General features: G+C 36.3%; 1 protein-coding gene across 2 annotated transcripts in view; it reads left to right on the top strand.

Moving 5' to 3' along the window:
• The window catches only part of GRID2 (glutamate ionotropic receptor delta type subunit 2), a 1,185,302-nt gene that overhangs the window by 949,935 nt on the left and 219,723 nt on the right, over positions 1-15,644 (top strand). For both annotated transcript variants that reach the window (XM_012774075.3, XM_012774073.2), the window contains exon 13: positions 14,838-15,033. In XM_012774075.3, the coding sequence (XP_012629529.2) occupies positions 14,838-15,033 (196 nt within the window). The remainder of the gene's footprint in view (positions 1-14,837; positions 15,034-15,644) is intronic.

The following is a 15,644-nucleotide window of genomic DNA, read 5'->3' as shown; positions in this document are numbered from 1 at the left end:
GTCACCAATCTAGTGGTGACAAATTCCTTTAGTGTTTGCTTATCTGGGAAAGACTTTATTTCTCCTTCATTTATTAAACTTAGTTTTGCAGGACACAAACCTTGGCTCGCAGTTATTCTGTTTAAAAAGACCCACCCTTCCAGCTTGTAAAGTTTCTACTGGAAAGTCCGCAGTTAGTCTGATGGGTTTTCTTTTGTAAGTTACTTGATGCTTTTATCTCCTGGCTTGTAGAATTTTCTCCTTCACTTTGAGTTTGGCCAGAGTGATAACTTTTTGCCTTGGTGATGTCATATTTGCAATAAATGTTCCAGGAGTTTCTTGACCTTCTTATATCTGGATGTCTAAATTTCTAACAATACCAGGGAAGTTTTCTTCCATTATTCCTTCAAATAGGTTTTCCATGCTTTTTGCTTTTTATTCTTCTCCTTCAGGAATACCTATGATTCTTATATTTGTTTGCTTTAAATACTTTCATATTTCTCAGACAGACTGTTCATTTTTCTTGATTCTCTTCTCTTCATTTTTGACTGACAGAGTTAATTGGGAAGCCTTGTCTTCAAGCTTTGAAATTCTTTCTTCTGCTTAGTCTAGTGCTGTTAAAACTTTCCATTATATTTTGAAATTCCCTAAATGACTCTTTCATTTTCAGAAGTTTGGTTGTATTTTTTCTTAGATTATCTGTTCAGTGAATTTTTTTCACTTATGTCCTGAATTACTTTCTTTGGTTTCTTTGTGTTGGTTTTCAACTTTCTCATCAATCCCCTTGATCTTACTTGCTGTCCATATTTTGAATTCCATATCTGTCATTTGAACAATTTCTTTTAGGTTGGAGTCCATTGCTGGAGACCTAGTGTGATCCTTTGGGTATGTCAAAATAGCCTGTTTTTTCATGTTGCCAGAGTTCTTATGCTAGTTCCTTGTCATCTGTGATCTCTTCCCTCAGTCCAAAACAGATAGCTTTGTGGTACACCTGTTCTCCTCTCCTGGGAACTCTGTTGCTTAGTGAAGAGGGAGAAGTTCACTGCCCTTCAGCAGCACCACCATTGTGTTGTCGGCAATTTTGGTCAGTTGGAACTCGGACCCTTGGGCAAGTGTTCAGGTGCCAGTTATGGTGGGCTAGGTTATGTAATTTCAAGTTCCCAGGCCCCTGGATGGTATGTCTGGCTAATGCTCCAGAGGACTTATCAGACCAGAAAGGGGTAGGTACACTGTGAGCCTGTGATAATGCTGTTCTCCTGTGTCTCCTTGTCCCCCTGTGGTTATCATAGTCCAAGCATGTGATAGGGAATGTTTGTGTGGAGGGCTGGGCTATGCCCCATGTCATTTCTGACAGCTCAGGTAGGGATGGAGTAAGTCTCTCTCCATGAAAATGTATGTTCTTTAGGGCTGTTTGATCACTTTTGTATCAACACAGTACCTTGCATAGTACTTTATTGAGTATATAGTTGATTACAAATAAATATTCATTCAGTGAATGAATCAGAAAGAGATTTTTTAGAATCTGGCCTGAGACTATGGAACTCCATGATTTGTATATATACCTTATAAAAAACATCAGAAGGAAATATGAAAGCCATTTCTTTGTGCTATTATTCCAGGATAAGAGGGGAAATCCAAAATGGTATGCTCTCTAGGTTTCCTTATTGTTACCCACCCTGTCTCAGTCTTCTTGTAGGAGCCTGTTTCATGACACCCATCAGGGAATTGCACACTTTATTAGGAGCAGCCAATATCAAGGTGGCTGCAGTGAACTAAGCCAGATTTATACTGATTTTATGCTTCATCTTAGTCCAGAATTGTGTAGGCTTAGCTCTGGCACACACAGGCACTGCACACAGAGGAAGACATTTATCTCCTCACTCAGTATTGTTCAGTGTTGAAATGGCTTACTTGTCTTAGCGCTTAAGTACTACAGTGATGGATATTTTCCAAACATGTAACCATGTAGATGTCATAGACAGTATTTTGTCTTTCTTTTTGAAAAAAAAGTAAAAACTCTCAGAAGGATGTTGGTCTTTCAAAGCCACCCTTCAGTAACCATTTAATTAAAAGTTGTCTCCCACTTTATTTGTGGCTCCCAGGAACAGGGATATATTATTAATAGCATTTCCATAGACTCTGTTTACACTGAACTCACCAAGACAAAAAGCTTAGCTAACCTAATAACCTTCCACAATCCCTGAGATGATCTCCTTCTGAACAAGCTGAATCATTCTAAACAAATAAAATCCTTTACTTTCTCTCTCTGCCTTTCTTTCTCTCTCTCTCTTCCCAGTCCTACTCTTTTAAACCTAGAAACTTATTAAATACTCTACTCAGGAATATAAATTATCATCTCTTCTCTACTTCCTGTTATTTTCCTTTCTTTCCTGAAGTCTGCTGAATAAATGAATTCTATACCACAAGTGGATAGGTAGGGTAAAAATCCTACACTTGGGAGTACTCTATTTAGTTACTCAAAAGGAAATTGAATATGGAGCATGCAATTATGAAATTAATGTGTGAAAATCAGCAAGACTAGAACTGGAAGGCAGGGTTGTTTGGCAACAGAATACTGTTGAAGGAGACTGAAGACTTAGGTTCAAGCCTTCAAGTCTCCCTCCTACTACAAAAAAAATAATAATAAGACAAGTCATTAAACCAGTTTGCACTTCAGTTTTTTATCTTTTAAAAAAGTGATCTTTTCTTCTCTCACTGCACAAACAATTGTTCCACCATTTGAATGAAGTTATTTTCCATGTCCCTACAACTATAAAATTCTATGTCAACTACACAAATAAGGCATCTTATTAAACAAGGTCTGAGATAACTGATAAAAATACCTTCACATAAGTACCTTAATCAAAGAAACCTTAGTTTGAAAGGCAAAATTGAAAGGAAACTCCTGCTTTGCCAAAGCTTCTTATCTTCTTTTACTATTTCTGTATTTCCAGTCCCAGCTTTCTTTCCCTAGCCTCGTCATCAGGCTAGTGAGCTTGGTGTGCTGGCCTCCACCCTCTGCTAAGTGCCTCTTTGACCCCATTAGTTCTCTGATCCTCTTAGTTCCTCCACAGCTCTTGTCATCTCAAGATATTCAATTTATTTTTAATGGCTTTCTCCTCCACTCCTCACACACATTCACACACCCCTACTACAGCCCCCGTTTCTCAAGCCCTGATGCGAAGGATGGATGAGATTGGAAAAGAGCCAGATGCCTCAGTTAATGGCAAGCAATGGGGAAGGTGAGAAGCAAGGTCTGCAGCTGACCGGCTGGGCTGCCTTCCTTAGATGACGATGATGATTTTGTGAGAGGGATACCACAGGATTCTCAAGATTTGTTGTTGAATTGGGCGAGGGGAGCACATTTGCAAAACAGTTTGGGCATTTATAATCACAAAGTGGCTGCTAATAAAACTTGGCTCTCAGGCAGATATCAGGATACTCATTTAATATCAACTATAGTTGAAATTCATCAAAAAAAGAAATATCACCTAGTTGGGAATAGAAGATAATTTCTCTAAATCATTCTAAGAAAAACATAATGATTTTCTGTGACGTTCCCAGACCCACTGCACTGGGCAGAAGGAATAGATCTTTTGCACTTAGAAAATGTTAGGTCATCAATTGAAACTTGAGACTCTACTCTGTGTTATGAAAAGCCCATATCTTTGTTTTTAGTAAGATTCATTACAATATTTACTAAAATCACGACCTTCCACTATACTTTGAAAAAAAATTTCATTGGGTCTTTAAATAGACTATTAAAGTAGCCCTACTGTTATTTCGGGTAACTTCTTTCTGTCCAGTCTTTTTTTATTCACTCTGAAAAAATTGATAATGTGATTAATATTTTCAGCTTCTCAAAAAATCTTATAGGAAAAAAATTACAAATTACTATTGATTCCCCATTTGAATCAACACTGCATTTTATTTAGGTCATTGTTTCATGTAGTAGTAGTATGTATTATTGTATCACAGCTTGTTAGACAAATACAAGGTAGTGATCAATGGCTCAATGTCAGCTTTGGAGGGTATATTGAATAAAGTTTTTTCCGTAAGTCAGCATTGGTCCTGATTCTAATTAACATTTTCAGTGTTGATTTGAAGTATGGAAGAGGGAGTAAGCTTATTAAATATGCAGATTACTCTATATTGAGTAGGGGTGATTATTGACTAGAATCACACTGTAAGAATTTATAAGGACCTTGACAAATTAAACAAGGTGATTAGAAGTATGACAAAGTTTAACAGGGATAAATATGTGATAATTCACACAGAGATGCAAAAAAAATCACTGAGTGTGTGTGTGTGTGTGTGTGTGTGTGTGTGTGTGTCTATGCTAGTTCAGAATTGGGCTATGAAGATAGTTTCAGAATGAAATATCTGCCAATTACAAATTTGAAATGTAGCATTGGTGTTTATTGTTAAAATGACCTGAGTCACCTAGCAGTATAAAAGTTGTTGAGGCCTCTTAAAGACTACCATGGACTGATTATAAGGTCCATAAATTATGCAAAAACAACAATAGAAGAACAGAAGATCTCTTAATTAATAACAGTCTAAAAAAGTTATCAATCAATCCTATGGACAACAATTAATGGAATTTAGTGTGTAACTCAGCAAGGTTAAGGTTAAAGGATAAAGATGAAAAGTGTTTTATCACATAAAGAAATACTGTGCTAGAGGTGGTACGCTGCTACTATTCATTTTCCTTGTGAACAAAGTGAATGTTTTCTATGAAATAAGACGGTTTTGAGTTAAACATGAGTAAGGACTTCCTGGAGTTAAGTTTTGTAAGTCACTGAACTTACCTAGTGAAGAAAACATAAAATCAGTTTTAAGGGCTGGCTTATGTGCCTTAACATACCTCATCAAATGATGTGATGCCTCTGGTAACTTTTTCAACTCTCTGATGTTATGATTGTATTAGGATTTTTTCTTAACACCATTTAGAAATTTGGTATCCTCAGGGAAATTCATAGGAATTAGTAAAGTCCTTCCTGAATTTTCAAGGATAGAGAAATACAGAAATCCAGAAATCCAGAAATCTTCAATTTTACTATTGAAGTCTATTGCATAATTTGAGGATGTTATCTTAACATAAATTTTATAATCAGCTGACAACCAATGTGACATAGTAAAATATTTTGGTTATCTAAATTTAGGACAGTTTCATATTTGCTCCTAGTGTCTTGAGGTAAATATTGATAATTATTATATCTCTTTCATTTTTTTATAAACTGCACATGTTTTATACTATACATAGGAAAACTGTAGTGTAATTGAATTTACAGAATACTAGGGCCTTTTATAATGGAGTTTTGCTTTAGTAGTTTATATATTATAATATATATACTTTGTTATAATATATCACATGCACATATTAAATATAATACATAAAGTAGCCTTTCATGGTATACATATATATATTTATTTTATAACTTATTTATCATGAAATATTAATAAATACTAAATATTTAACTATAAGCCTTTAAAAATAGTTAAAAGGGTCATAAATGATACTTTTTTCAGCAATGTCAGGGTTATGAGTCTTCTAGAGGAAAAATATAGTGTCTGTGCACTTCTGGATTCATGGTGTGACAAAATTAGCTTTTAGCTTATAAGGCAGGTCAAGAAGTCAGACAAGTCAATCGGATTGTCAGATGGCTAGTCTCTTGCATTTGTATAACATTGTACTTTTGGAGAGAATTTAACATCATTTGTATTAATTATGTCCAACAGCCATAAGAAGAGAGCATTTTCCATCTTCTTTTAGATTCTCTAAAATGACCTACCGTATCCACAAGTCTGAACCAACTCTTTATTTGTATAGAAAGTGCAAGTCTCTCCAGAGCAGGAGGATGTTCCCTAAGCAGTTCATGACATCCATCTTTCTCAAGTGCATCCATCTTACGTGAACTTCCAGTTTCACCTGTGACAATCTTATCTATACCACATGGTCGATACGTGTGTTCCTGGCTACTTTGGCAGGGAGAGAATGCAGGAAATATTCTTAAGTCTGTCAGGAAAGACTTTGATACTTTAGTGTCATCTGTTGGGCCGTAATCTCCATGACAGAGGGACAGTGTTCTGGAAGGGAGAGGTGTTCTTCTCATGAATATTGCCACACACCTTTTTCTAGACCAAGCACACTGAAATTCTGATGGCTAAACAGTTCTTAAAGGTAAAAATAAAATGAGCACTCTAAAGAAGTTCAGAGCAGAAGGACCTGAAGCTGTCTTTTATCTAATGCACTCCTAAACATGAGGGAGGGTTTGGGGCAGACGGAGGGTTCAGGACTTGAGGGGGAGAGGGACAGAATGGAGGTACTGGAAAAGGCTGTGCCAGTCGGCCTTATTCGAGTATTTCACGTGGAGCCGCTCATCTCCCGACCCTCTGTAGATTTCCCGTCCTCTTTGGTCCTCATATGGCTTCTCTTGTAAAGCACACTCTTCATCTAGAAGGACTTACGTGGGAAACTCTGTCTACGTAAAAAAGGAATCTTAACCCTCTGCCTTATCTGTTCTCATTCTACCTGTTATCCTCAGACTTCAGCTTGTTCTGCGAAACCCTTCTGCTGTCTTAGGAAGGAAAATATTCTGGCATCATGAGGAAGGAAGACACAAGCACTTCCAGTGCTGGTAAATTCTCTCCATTAGAGATTGCTGTGGCTGCCTTCCTCCTGAATTACCATTCACCATCGAGTATACTTTCAGGCTGTGCAATCTAATATTCTATGAGAGAATCTTTTTCCTTCCATTAATGTGACTTCGACATTAATATTTTTAAAATAAGAAACCTAGTACTTTGGGACTAAGGGAACATTCAGCTCCTTTCTTGCTTTCATTAAACAGGGACACCTCTCAGGCACCACAATAGCTCTTACTGAGCTCTTAAGTACGGACCAAACCATATGCAAACCACATTTCTCTTCTGACATCAAGGAGTCCTGACCTCATACTCTTGATGCGCTTATAGTTCATCAGACTTTACAAACTTACTTCTCAGGTGATTGGGGAAACTTTTCTGAGAAGAAGGAGCTACTAAAATGAGGAGTATGGCTTTGCAAAGGACAAGTGCCATGGCTTTGCTGCAAACAGGAGGGTGTAGAGCCTTTCAGCGGCGCTCCTTCGTTCATCTGTGAGTCCAACTCACGGCCTCTCCTTTGCCCTCTTTATCTAAATATTCAGCCAGGAAAGAAAATCCTAAAATTTAATTTTCTGTAATAATGCTCAACATTACCAAGGTGACTGTTCTCTCCTTGTTCTGGTGCTTATCTCTTCCTTAGCTACTAAAATCATGACTTCTTTTATGTATCTATAATCATTTCCATTAACAGAGGTAGTTGAGCAATTTTATTCCCCATTTCAGTTTGCTGATGGTATTTCAGTCAGAAATCACTCCAACCAACCATTTCTCATCCTCTCGCTTTCTGCACTGCTTAGATAAGTGATTCTTTTAGGAACACACATTCCACTTTGTACCAGGTTCTATGTCTACCAGAATCGTGGACTATACCCTTAGCTTTTCCACATACTTCTTTTCAGTCCTGTTTGTTTAGATTTTCTTTTTATTTGCCTTCCCTCTAAATTATTTATTTTACATGCATGGCAAACTGTTCTGGCAAGTAATTTTCAATAAAGCTTTCACAGCTGATTTTGATACAGAGGAAGTGTCCAAAGATCACATTAAAAAAAGAGTTTCAATTGTTTTTTTGGTTTTTTTTAACTACAAAATACTTCTGGCCATGATTGGTCAACCACAGAATGGCTGATAATAAATAATAAAAACTCCCTTATTATTCAATGAGAGTTTAGTGGAAATGCTTACTTTCCAAAATGAAAGTATCTTTCTGGTAAAGACAAGCCAAAATAAATGAGCTTCACTGGTTGTTGACTGTTTTCAAGCCCTGGGCTAGGTCTGGTCTGGGTTTCAAAGATGAATTTTAAAAGACACCTGCACTTGAATGTTTATTGCAGCAAAATTCACAATTGCAAAGGTGCAGAATCAACTCAAGTTCCCATCAATCATGAGTGGATTATGAATATGTGATATATGTATACCATAGAGTACTACTCAACCATAAAAAATGAATTAATAAGTTTTTGCAACAATCTGGATGAAACTGGAAACCATTATCCTAAGTGAAGTATCTAAAGAATGGACACACAGCACATGTACTCACTATTAAATTGAAACTAACTGATGAGCACACGCATGTGCACAAAGGAAAGTAAAAGTCAGTGGAAATCGAGCAGTGAGGAGAAGGAAGGAAGGAATAGGTGAAAACCTACCAATGGGTACAATGAACACTTTCTGGGTGATGGGCACACTTATAGCCTTGACTCAAGCAGTACAAAATCGATCCATGTAAACAAAACTATTTGTAGCCTCTTAATATTTTGAAATAAAAAAATATAAGATAGCACAGGATGATTATATTTTTCAAAAAGTTCACTTTCCAATTGTGAAATTTTTCTTTTTTCACATTCTATAAAAATGGCAGTTTTCTTAGAATTGATTAAAATAAAGACAGTAATTGGGGAAAAAATCATTAGAACCAGCAATGTATACTCTAATGAGGTAGACAAAGAAGCAAAACTTCATAACACAATGCTAAAATGTGAACGTATTCTAAGTGTTAGAACAGCATTGAAGAGACAGTGGGGTTTGATCTCGAAGGGAAGGAATTCTCCAGGTAGACAAGGAAGCATCTAATGCTACCAAGACATAAAAGTGTGATAAAGCCAGGAATGAAATGTTACGTTTGGCCTGTACTGTGAATATGAATGAGGCAAAGGGTTGTTTCTGAGAATGGAAATAAAAAAAGGTGTAAGCCAAATTTTTGAAGGATCTTGAAGGCTAAGGAGTTTAAATTATTTTCTAAGGCCAGTGGGGTATTTGGAAATATTTAAATAAGGCAGCAGTAGGATCAGATTTGCATATCGGAAAGAACACTTTAGCCGTGGTGTGGAGGATGGATTAGCCGGGGGTGAAAGCAGAGACAGGGAAAAGGCTTACATGCAATATCTAATTCAAACCTCCAGATACCTTAATATAAAACTATTATTTCTCCACATTCAATAGGGAAAGAAATTGCAATTTGGAGAAGTTTAAATCATTTGTCCAAGGATTGAAATACAAATCTTTATGTCTTCGAAACTCATGCCTTCAGAAACTAAGAGATTGCCCAGTGCACAGCTGTTGGCAGTCAGTACCTTTCAGGGCAGGCCTGGTGCATCCAACCACCCCAGTCCATTTCACAACACTTTCCCTTGCTTCTTGGGTCTGAATGACACTAATTCTCACTGTGCCGGCACATTAGTTGCTTTTTTAAGTGTTACATTTTTGGATCGCTTTTTATGCTGGAAAGCTTGTCTCTGCACTTCACAGGACCGCTCTCAGCAGTGGAGTCTTTAACTACAATTTGTAAAGTTTGATGAAATATAAAGGCCACCAAGAGAATATGGTCGGGTAAACAGGACTCCTTGATGTCAGAGGAGAAATTTATTTTGCAGATGGTTTGGGCCATACTTAAGAGCTCAGTAAGGGCTGTTTGTAGTGCCTGAGAGGTGCCCCTGCTTAATAAAAGCAGGCTCAGAAAAGAGTTGAGTGTTCCCTTAGCCCAATAATATCAGTTTCTTATTTTAAAAAGGTTAATGCCAAAGTCACATCCATGGACAGCAGCGGCTCCTCACTTGGCTGCTAATGAGTTCTTGGAACAGCAACGCTGACTTTCCTTTGGCAAGTGTTGAAATCAGCATCTAGAGGAGAAAACTGGGGAAGGGGTTGGGGGGAAACCTAAACTAAGTAGGAGGATGCTTATCATATACTCTCCCACTTGTCTCTTTTCCACGGCCAGCACCTTTGCCAGAAGCATCTAGTGCCTGTCCTGTCAGCCACGTTCCATTTTTCTCCCCCGAAGAAAAAATCCCCTTCAATGTGATACTCGAGTTGACTTGTTCCAGTTCATAAAAGATCGGATTAGTGTTTCCATTCCGCAGAGCCAGGCTGGCAGGTCACTCTTGTCATTTGTGGGATTTCTCTGTGTGTGTGTGTGTGTGTGTGTGTGTGTGTGTGTGTGTGTGTGTGTGTGTTTGAGACAGAGTCTCACTCTGTTGCCTGGACAGCTCACAGCAACCTCAAACTCCTGGGCTCAAGCGATCCTCCTGCCTCAGCCTCCCGAGTAGCTGGGACTACAGGCATGCACCACCATGCCCGGCTAATTTTTTCTATGTATATTTTTAGTTATCCAGCTAATTTCTTTATAGTTTTAGTAGACATGTGGTCTTGCTCTTGCTCAGGCTGGTCTTGAATTCCTAAGCTTAAGTGATACTCCCACCTCGGCCTCCCAACTCTTGTCATTTGTTGATAAGCATTCCACACAACCAGGATAAATGTGTTTTTTATTGTTATTTTTGAAAAAGAGAGAGAAGATGAAGAAGATGGAGATGAGACAGAGAGGTTTATGAGACTTATTTCACAGTTTTATATGGGTAATATCTATTCTCTTATTAAAGGAAATTAGGCAGAAATATGAGTCAAAGTTCACTGCAAAGGGGCTCTGCATTAGATTTTTTAAAAACTAGTTGACAGTTTTAGAAATGTAAGTATTCTTAGCAACACATTCATTGTAACATAGTTTCCTTAATATAAAGTCATATAAGTGTCCTGAAGAGTTTGCAATGAAGACATATATGATCATTTAGTATCATAGATTCATCTAATTTCTTATTTGGAAGGGAAATCAAACATTATTTATTCTACTCCAATGCATTAAGTCTTTTTCAGCAATATTTATAAGAAATCATCTTATCCTACCAAGAAATAAAATTCCACTTTGCATTAGAAATCATTAAAGGGGGTATTATAGAAAGAGGAATCATTATAATACTAATCTTCCTGTAAAAACAACTGATAACTGGATCAAATGTGAATGTGACAGGTCCTCTCATTATAACTCTTTGAGGAGGACACTGTTATTCTTTTCATTTTAGATGAAGAAAATAAGGCACACAGGGGTACCTAACATCATACTGCTCACAAATAACAGAGCTTCTTGACTTTAAAATCTAATGTACTTAATGTAAAAGCTATTACAGTCAGATATATCTAATATGACACTATCACATACATCAAAATTAATTTTAAATACTTGAAGGGCTTTTAAGTATTTATTCTTCCAAGGGAAAGAGTTTAAAAACAATCTCAAGCCACTAAAATTCTTAAAATTTATTTTCAAAGAATTTCCCTAATTTACAGTTTCTCAGTATATGTATTATTTATGCAAATAACTAAATATCACTTACCTATAAATTCTCAGTATTGTTTAGTACCCACAGGTTGATGCTAATCAGATAGGAGACCAGTAGGAAGAATAAAAGAATAATCCCAGTAAGATATTAAGAAAATAAGGCTGATTAGAACAGCAAAGCATTGCTTTATCATTCACCAACTCTAGCAAAAGACAATCATTCTTAAGTGTGTGTGAGTGAGGGTGCGTGTGGGTCAGTTTTAATAGATTCTCAGAGTGAGCATTTGCTGGGTTTTATGTGAGTATGGATTTGTGTGGCTAAGTCGAGAAATGGGCCATATTAGCATAACATACTCATACTATTTTCACAGATAACTCTTCTTCAGAGTGCTCTAGATATTCTCACTCCTTCTGTGGCCTGAGGAAACGTTGACTACACTTAAAAAAGAAATGTCAACATTTGCCATGATAATTAATGTTTATTTAGGTGACTGTTAATGATTCTAGGATTGGTTTGCATTTTAAAATAATGATTAGGCATGTCTAAAAAATATCCACTTAGATTTTGACTTCCAGATACAATTTTTTAAATATTACCACTTATTGAATCATCTACTGTATTTCTTTCAGGGGCTCATAATATGGGCCACAGCATTTCTGCTGACCTTGTTCTGAAATCTTCTTAGTATGAAAATAACAAGATGATCACTTATAATAGTCACTCCCTTTCTATGTTGGGCTCCTGAAGTGGCCTTTCTGTAGTAAGTTATTTGTGTTCACTTTATTTTGCTTCAGTCTTTTTGGTTTATCATCTTTGGTGCTATCCTGGTGTACTATAATGGAACGATGCTGATCAGACAAGCTGTAATTTTTATTGTGAGTGTGTCTCAAGGCAAATTTATAAGCTGAACTTGATATCAGAAACTACTAGAGAGAACATGCCTTTGTTCTAAATTACAAAATGCGCTGCTAGTCTGAACTTGAAGTGTGTTGAAAATAAACTGCCTTTTTTGTAACATCAGGAACTTTGCATAGGCAATATATTAAGATATTCCTTTAAAAATTTATTGTGTACAAAAAGCTTCCACCAACTAAACTGTTTGTATTACAGCTCTATGTTTTCAGGTTGTAAAACAATATTTAAGGTGAAGCTATATCACAGAAACCTGGTTATATTAAAGATCCTAACATTTGATTTCAATTTTATTTTCATGGAAGATTGAGAGGGAGCACTGGTTTATTTAACAGCATTTAACTAGTGTGACTATTTGAGCAAACCAGTTCTATATTTAGATGTAGGCATGAAAAAAATTTCACTGTAGACTGTGATCTCACTTCCACCAAAGTGAAGCCTACTGATAGTTATTATATAGCTGAGATTGATTGCCAGCACTGCCAAGTATCAATAGCAAATGGCCAGTCTTGCACTGGTAGGGTTTCTAATGAACCCTGACCCAGGCCTCTCCATCCAGAGACCTTCAGGTTCTATATGATGCCACAACCACCTGGCCTTGCCCCTTGTATTGTATTTATGGAAACTGAATGAAGAGGTTATAACCTACCTGTGTAGATATGTTTCATTTCTTATTTCTGTGTTAACACTTTTTAGTATCCTCCACTAAACAGAGGGAAATATGTTTACAATGTTGATGTTTGCAATACAGTTTTACTGCTCCTACTGGAAACAGCAGTAAATTGCTCTCTTGAAGCAAAATTCTTATTGTTATAATATTACCAATATAATTATCATATATCCCTGGAGTAAATGCCCTGCCACTCTGATATTAATTTGCACTCTAGCTACGCATAGCTCATTTGTATTCCTCCCTTTGCCCTCAATTATTCATTTATACTATTACTTTGGTTTATCTTTTCCAAATGGCAGAATTAGTTCAGTAGCTGTAAAATATTCCAGAAAATTCTTCTCATCAAATATTACTTTTTAAATGCATCATTTTATTCAGCAGATGAACAAAGCAAAAAGGAATTATCATGATAGTTTCCATGGAGTAAATAATATACATCAACAACACAAAACTCAATAAACTGCAGGTTAAATTTTGCTGAAAATTACCGTTAGAAATTGGCACAAATACTTCTCTAACAAACATGGTCCATAATTTATTGTTTGCAACATAATTTTGCGTATGATGGAAATTGGCGAACTGCAATAGTATTCCCAATACCTTTGCCCAATGCTAGTGTTCGTTGTAAAGATCCTCAGGAAATCATTAGAAAACTCCATCTATAAACAGACCAAAAGGTCAGGGCTATACATTATGTGAGATTCATGGCTCGTGCTTGTGCAGTGCTGTGAGCATTGATTCTTGTTCACAATATGGTATAGTATTTGAAAGCATCTGCTCCCACTCCCAGAAGTTAATAAGTTGTCAAGCATGCCAACATCTGATTTTGAACACTATGATAATGACACAGTATTTTTTCTGGAATGTCAGTCATTAGAGTTGGGCCCCTACACAAATTCAATGAGTTCTTGTGGAGTGGTGATTGGTTCTTTAAGTCAGAAAGTATAGAATGACTGAGAAACTCAAACTTAAGAAAAACAACCAAAAATTTAGGTATGGATAACCTGGGACAAACAGATACCATCTGTAACTCAAAAATTGATTTGAAAATCCTGGGGCATTATTCTGAAAAAGGGAAAGCTGAAAGACATGTCCAGTTTTCCAGAAGCATGAAAATTTATTCTCTTTGAATGCAAATAAAAATATCTCTCATCTCTCTCTCTCTCTCTCTCTCTCTCTTTCTCTCTCTCTCTCTCTCTCTCTCACACACACACACACACACACACACACACACATCACAAGCTAGAGCAAATAAAAGAATTATAGAAATCAGAACCAGCATTTTGCACTGGAAACATACGGCCTTTGGGGCAGACAAATTCATATTTGACTCCTGGCTCTACCACCCGCTGACTGTGCCACACTGATCAAGTCACTTACTCTCTCAACCTAAGTTTCCATGTCTATAAAATGGGTCAAATAATTCTGAATGTGAGCCGTTTCTCTGGGGATAATGTATGTCAGTTGCCTGGCATGTATGTATTAGCCATTCGATGTATAACTACTTTCATAAATACTAATTTTTAAGCATACACTTGACCTTAAAAGATGCTGTCTTTACATTTAATGATTTAAATGTAGATTATAATTATTTTATAAAAATATTTAAGCCTTGCCACATAAAGAAACATAGACATAACACTTATAACATGTTGAAATTTTTTTCAAATTACTAAATTATATGGTTATCTAGCAATGTAATTTAATTTGTCTTTGCCTTGATGGGATTGCCAGAATTTTTTTCCTAGTGAAGGCTTACAAAGAAAGCATTGCATTACCAATAGAAATTTTCACCTTTCCTTTAATAACAATTTTGTCTTCTCATAATCTGTATAAGTGCCATATATCCTAATGGCAGTTTTTCTTATACATTAGATCTTAATATTAGGAAACAACAAAATAAGAAAAGCAATTTGATATCCATCTTCACATATATTGTCCTTTTCTTCCTTTAACTTTATCTCCATTTGAAAATATTAATTACTCGCTCATGTCTCTCTTCTCTCCCAATAATCAAGATCTCTCCAGGACCTTTCTAAGCAAACGGACATCCCTTATGGCACAGTACTGGACTCTGCAGTGTATGAACATGTTCGCATGAAGGGACTGAATCCTTTCGAGAGGGACAGCATGTATTCCCAAATGTGGCGGATGATCAACCGAAGCAACGGATCAGAGAACAATGTTCTGGAGTCCCAAGCAGGCATTCAAAAGGTACTGGGCATGGTTCTTCCTTAGTTGGCTTTACTATTTTGTCTCCCATGTTGGAATTGCTAAATTGTGATTTGCTAATTACTTTTTTTCTTTAATACTGACATAGAGTTTTTAGTTAAATTATATTTTCTATTGATTTAAGGAGGTTTTACGGAGATTCATTATACCAATGGAGGGAATTCAAAGTCCCCTGTGGTGTGTCTAACAGATCAATTTTCAATTGGATGCTAAAATAAAACAACACATGCTGGTATTTTGCTCATAAAAGGGTTAAGAACTTACAAATATGAATACTAAATAGGTTTTTAGTATTTGGAATCCTATTCCAAATATCATTCAGGTTATCTGATTCTTTCAAATGACTGGGGGTATTTTCTATACTACATTTGTTTATAGATTAAAACTTTATCTTTAGTTGTGATTGTGTGAAGCCATCTGAAAGCAAAAGTTAATATTGTCAACAAATAAGTTTTCTACAAATGGCTGTTTCTACTTCCAAATATGCAAATCTTTATTTACGTCTTATTGTTTACAATTATCATTTGAAGGAACTATACAGAAAACACTTAGAAAGGCTTTCTCCCTCTATGTGAAAAACTTAAAGTTGTTTT

The sequence above is a fragment of the Microcebus murinus genome, chromosome 29 (assembly GCF_040939455.1).
Source record: "Microcebus murinus isolate Inina chromosome 29, M.murinus_Inina_mat1.0, whole genome shotgun sequence".
NCBI lineage: Eukaryota > Metazoa > Chordata > Mammalia > Primates > Cheirogaleidae > Microcebus > Microcebus murinus.
The sequence above is the reverse complement of the archived record's forward strand: the minus strand, read 5'-3'. Positions and strand labels throughout refer to the sequence as shown.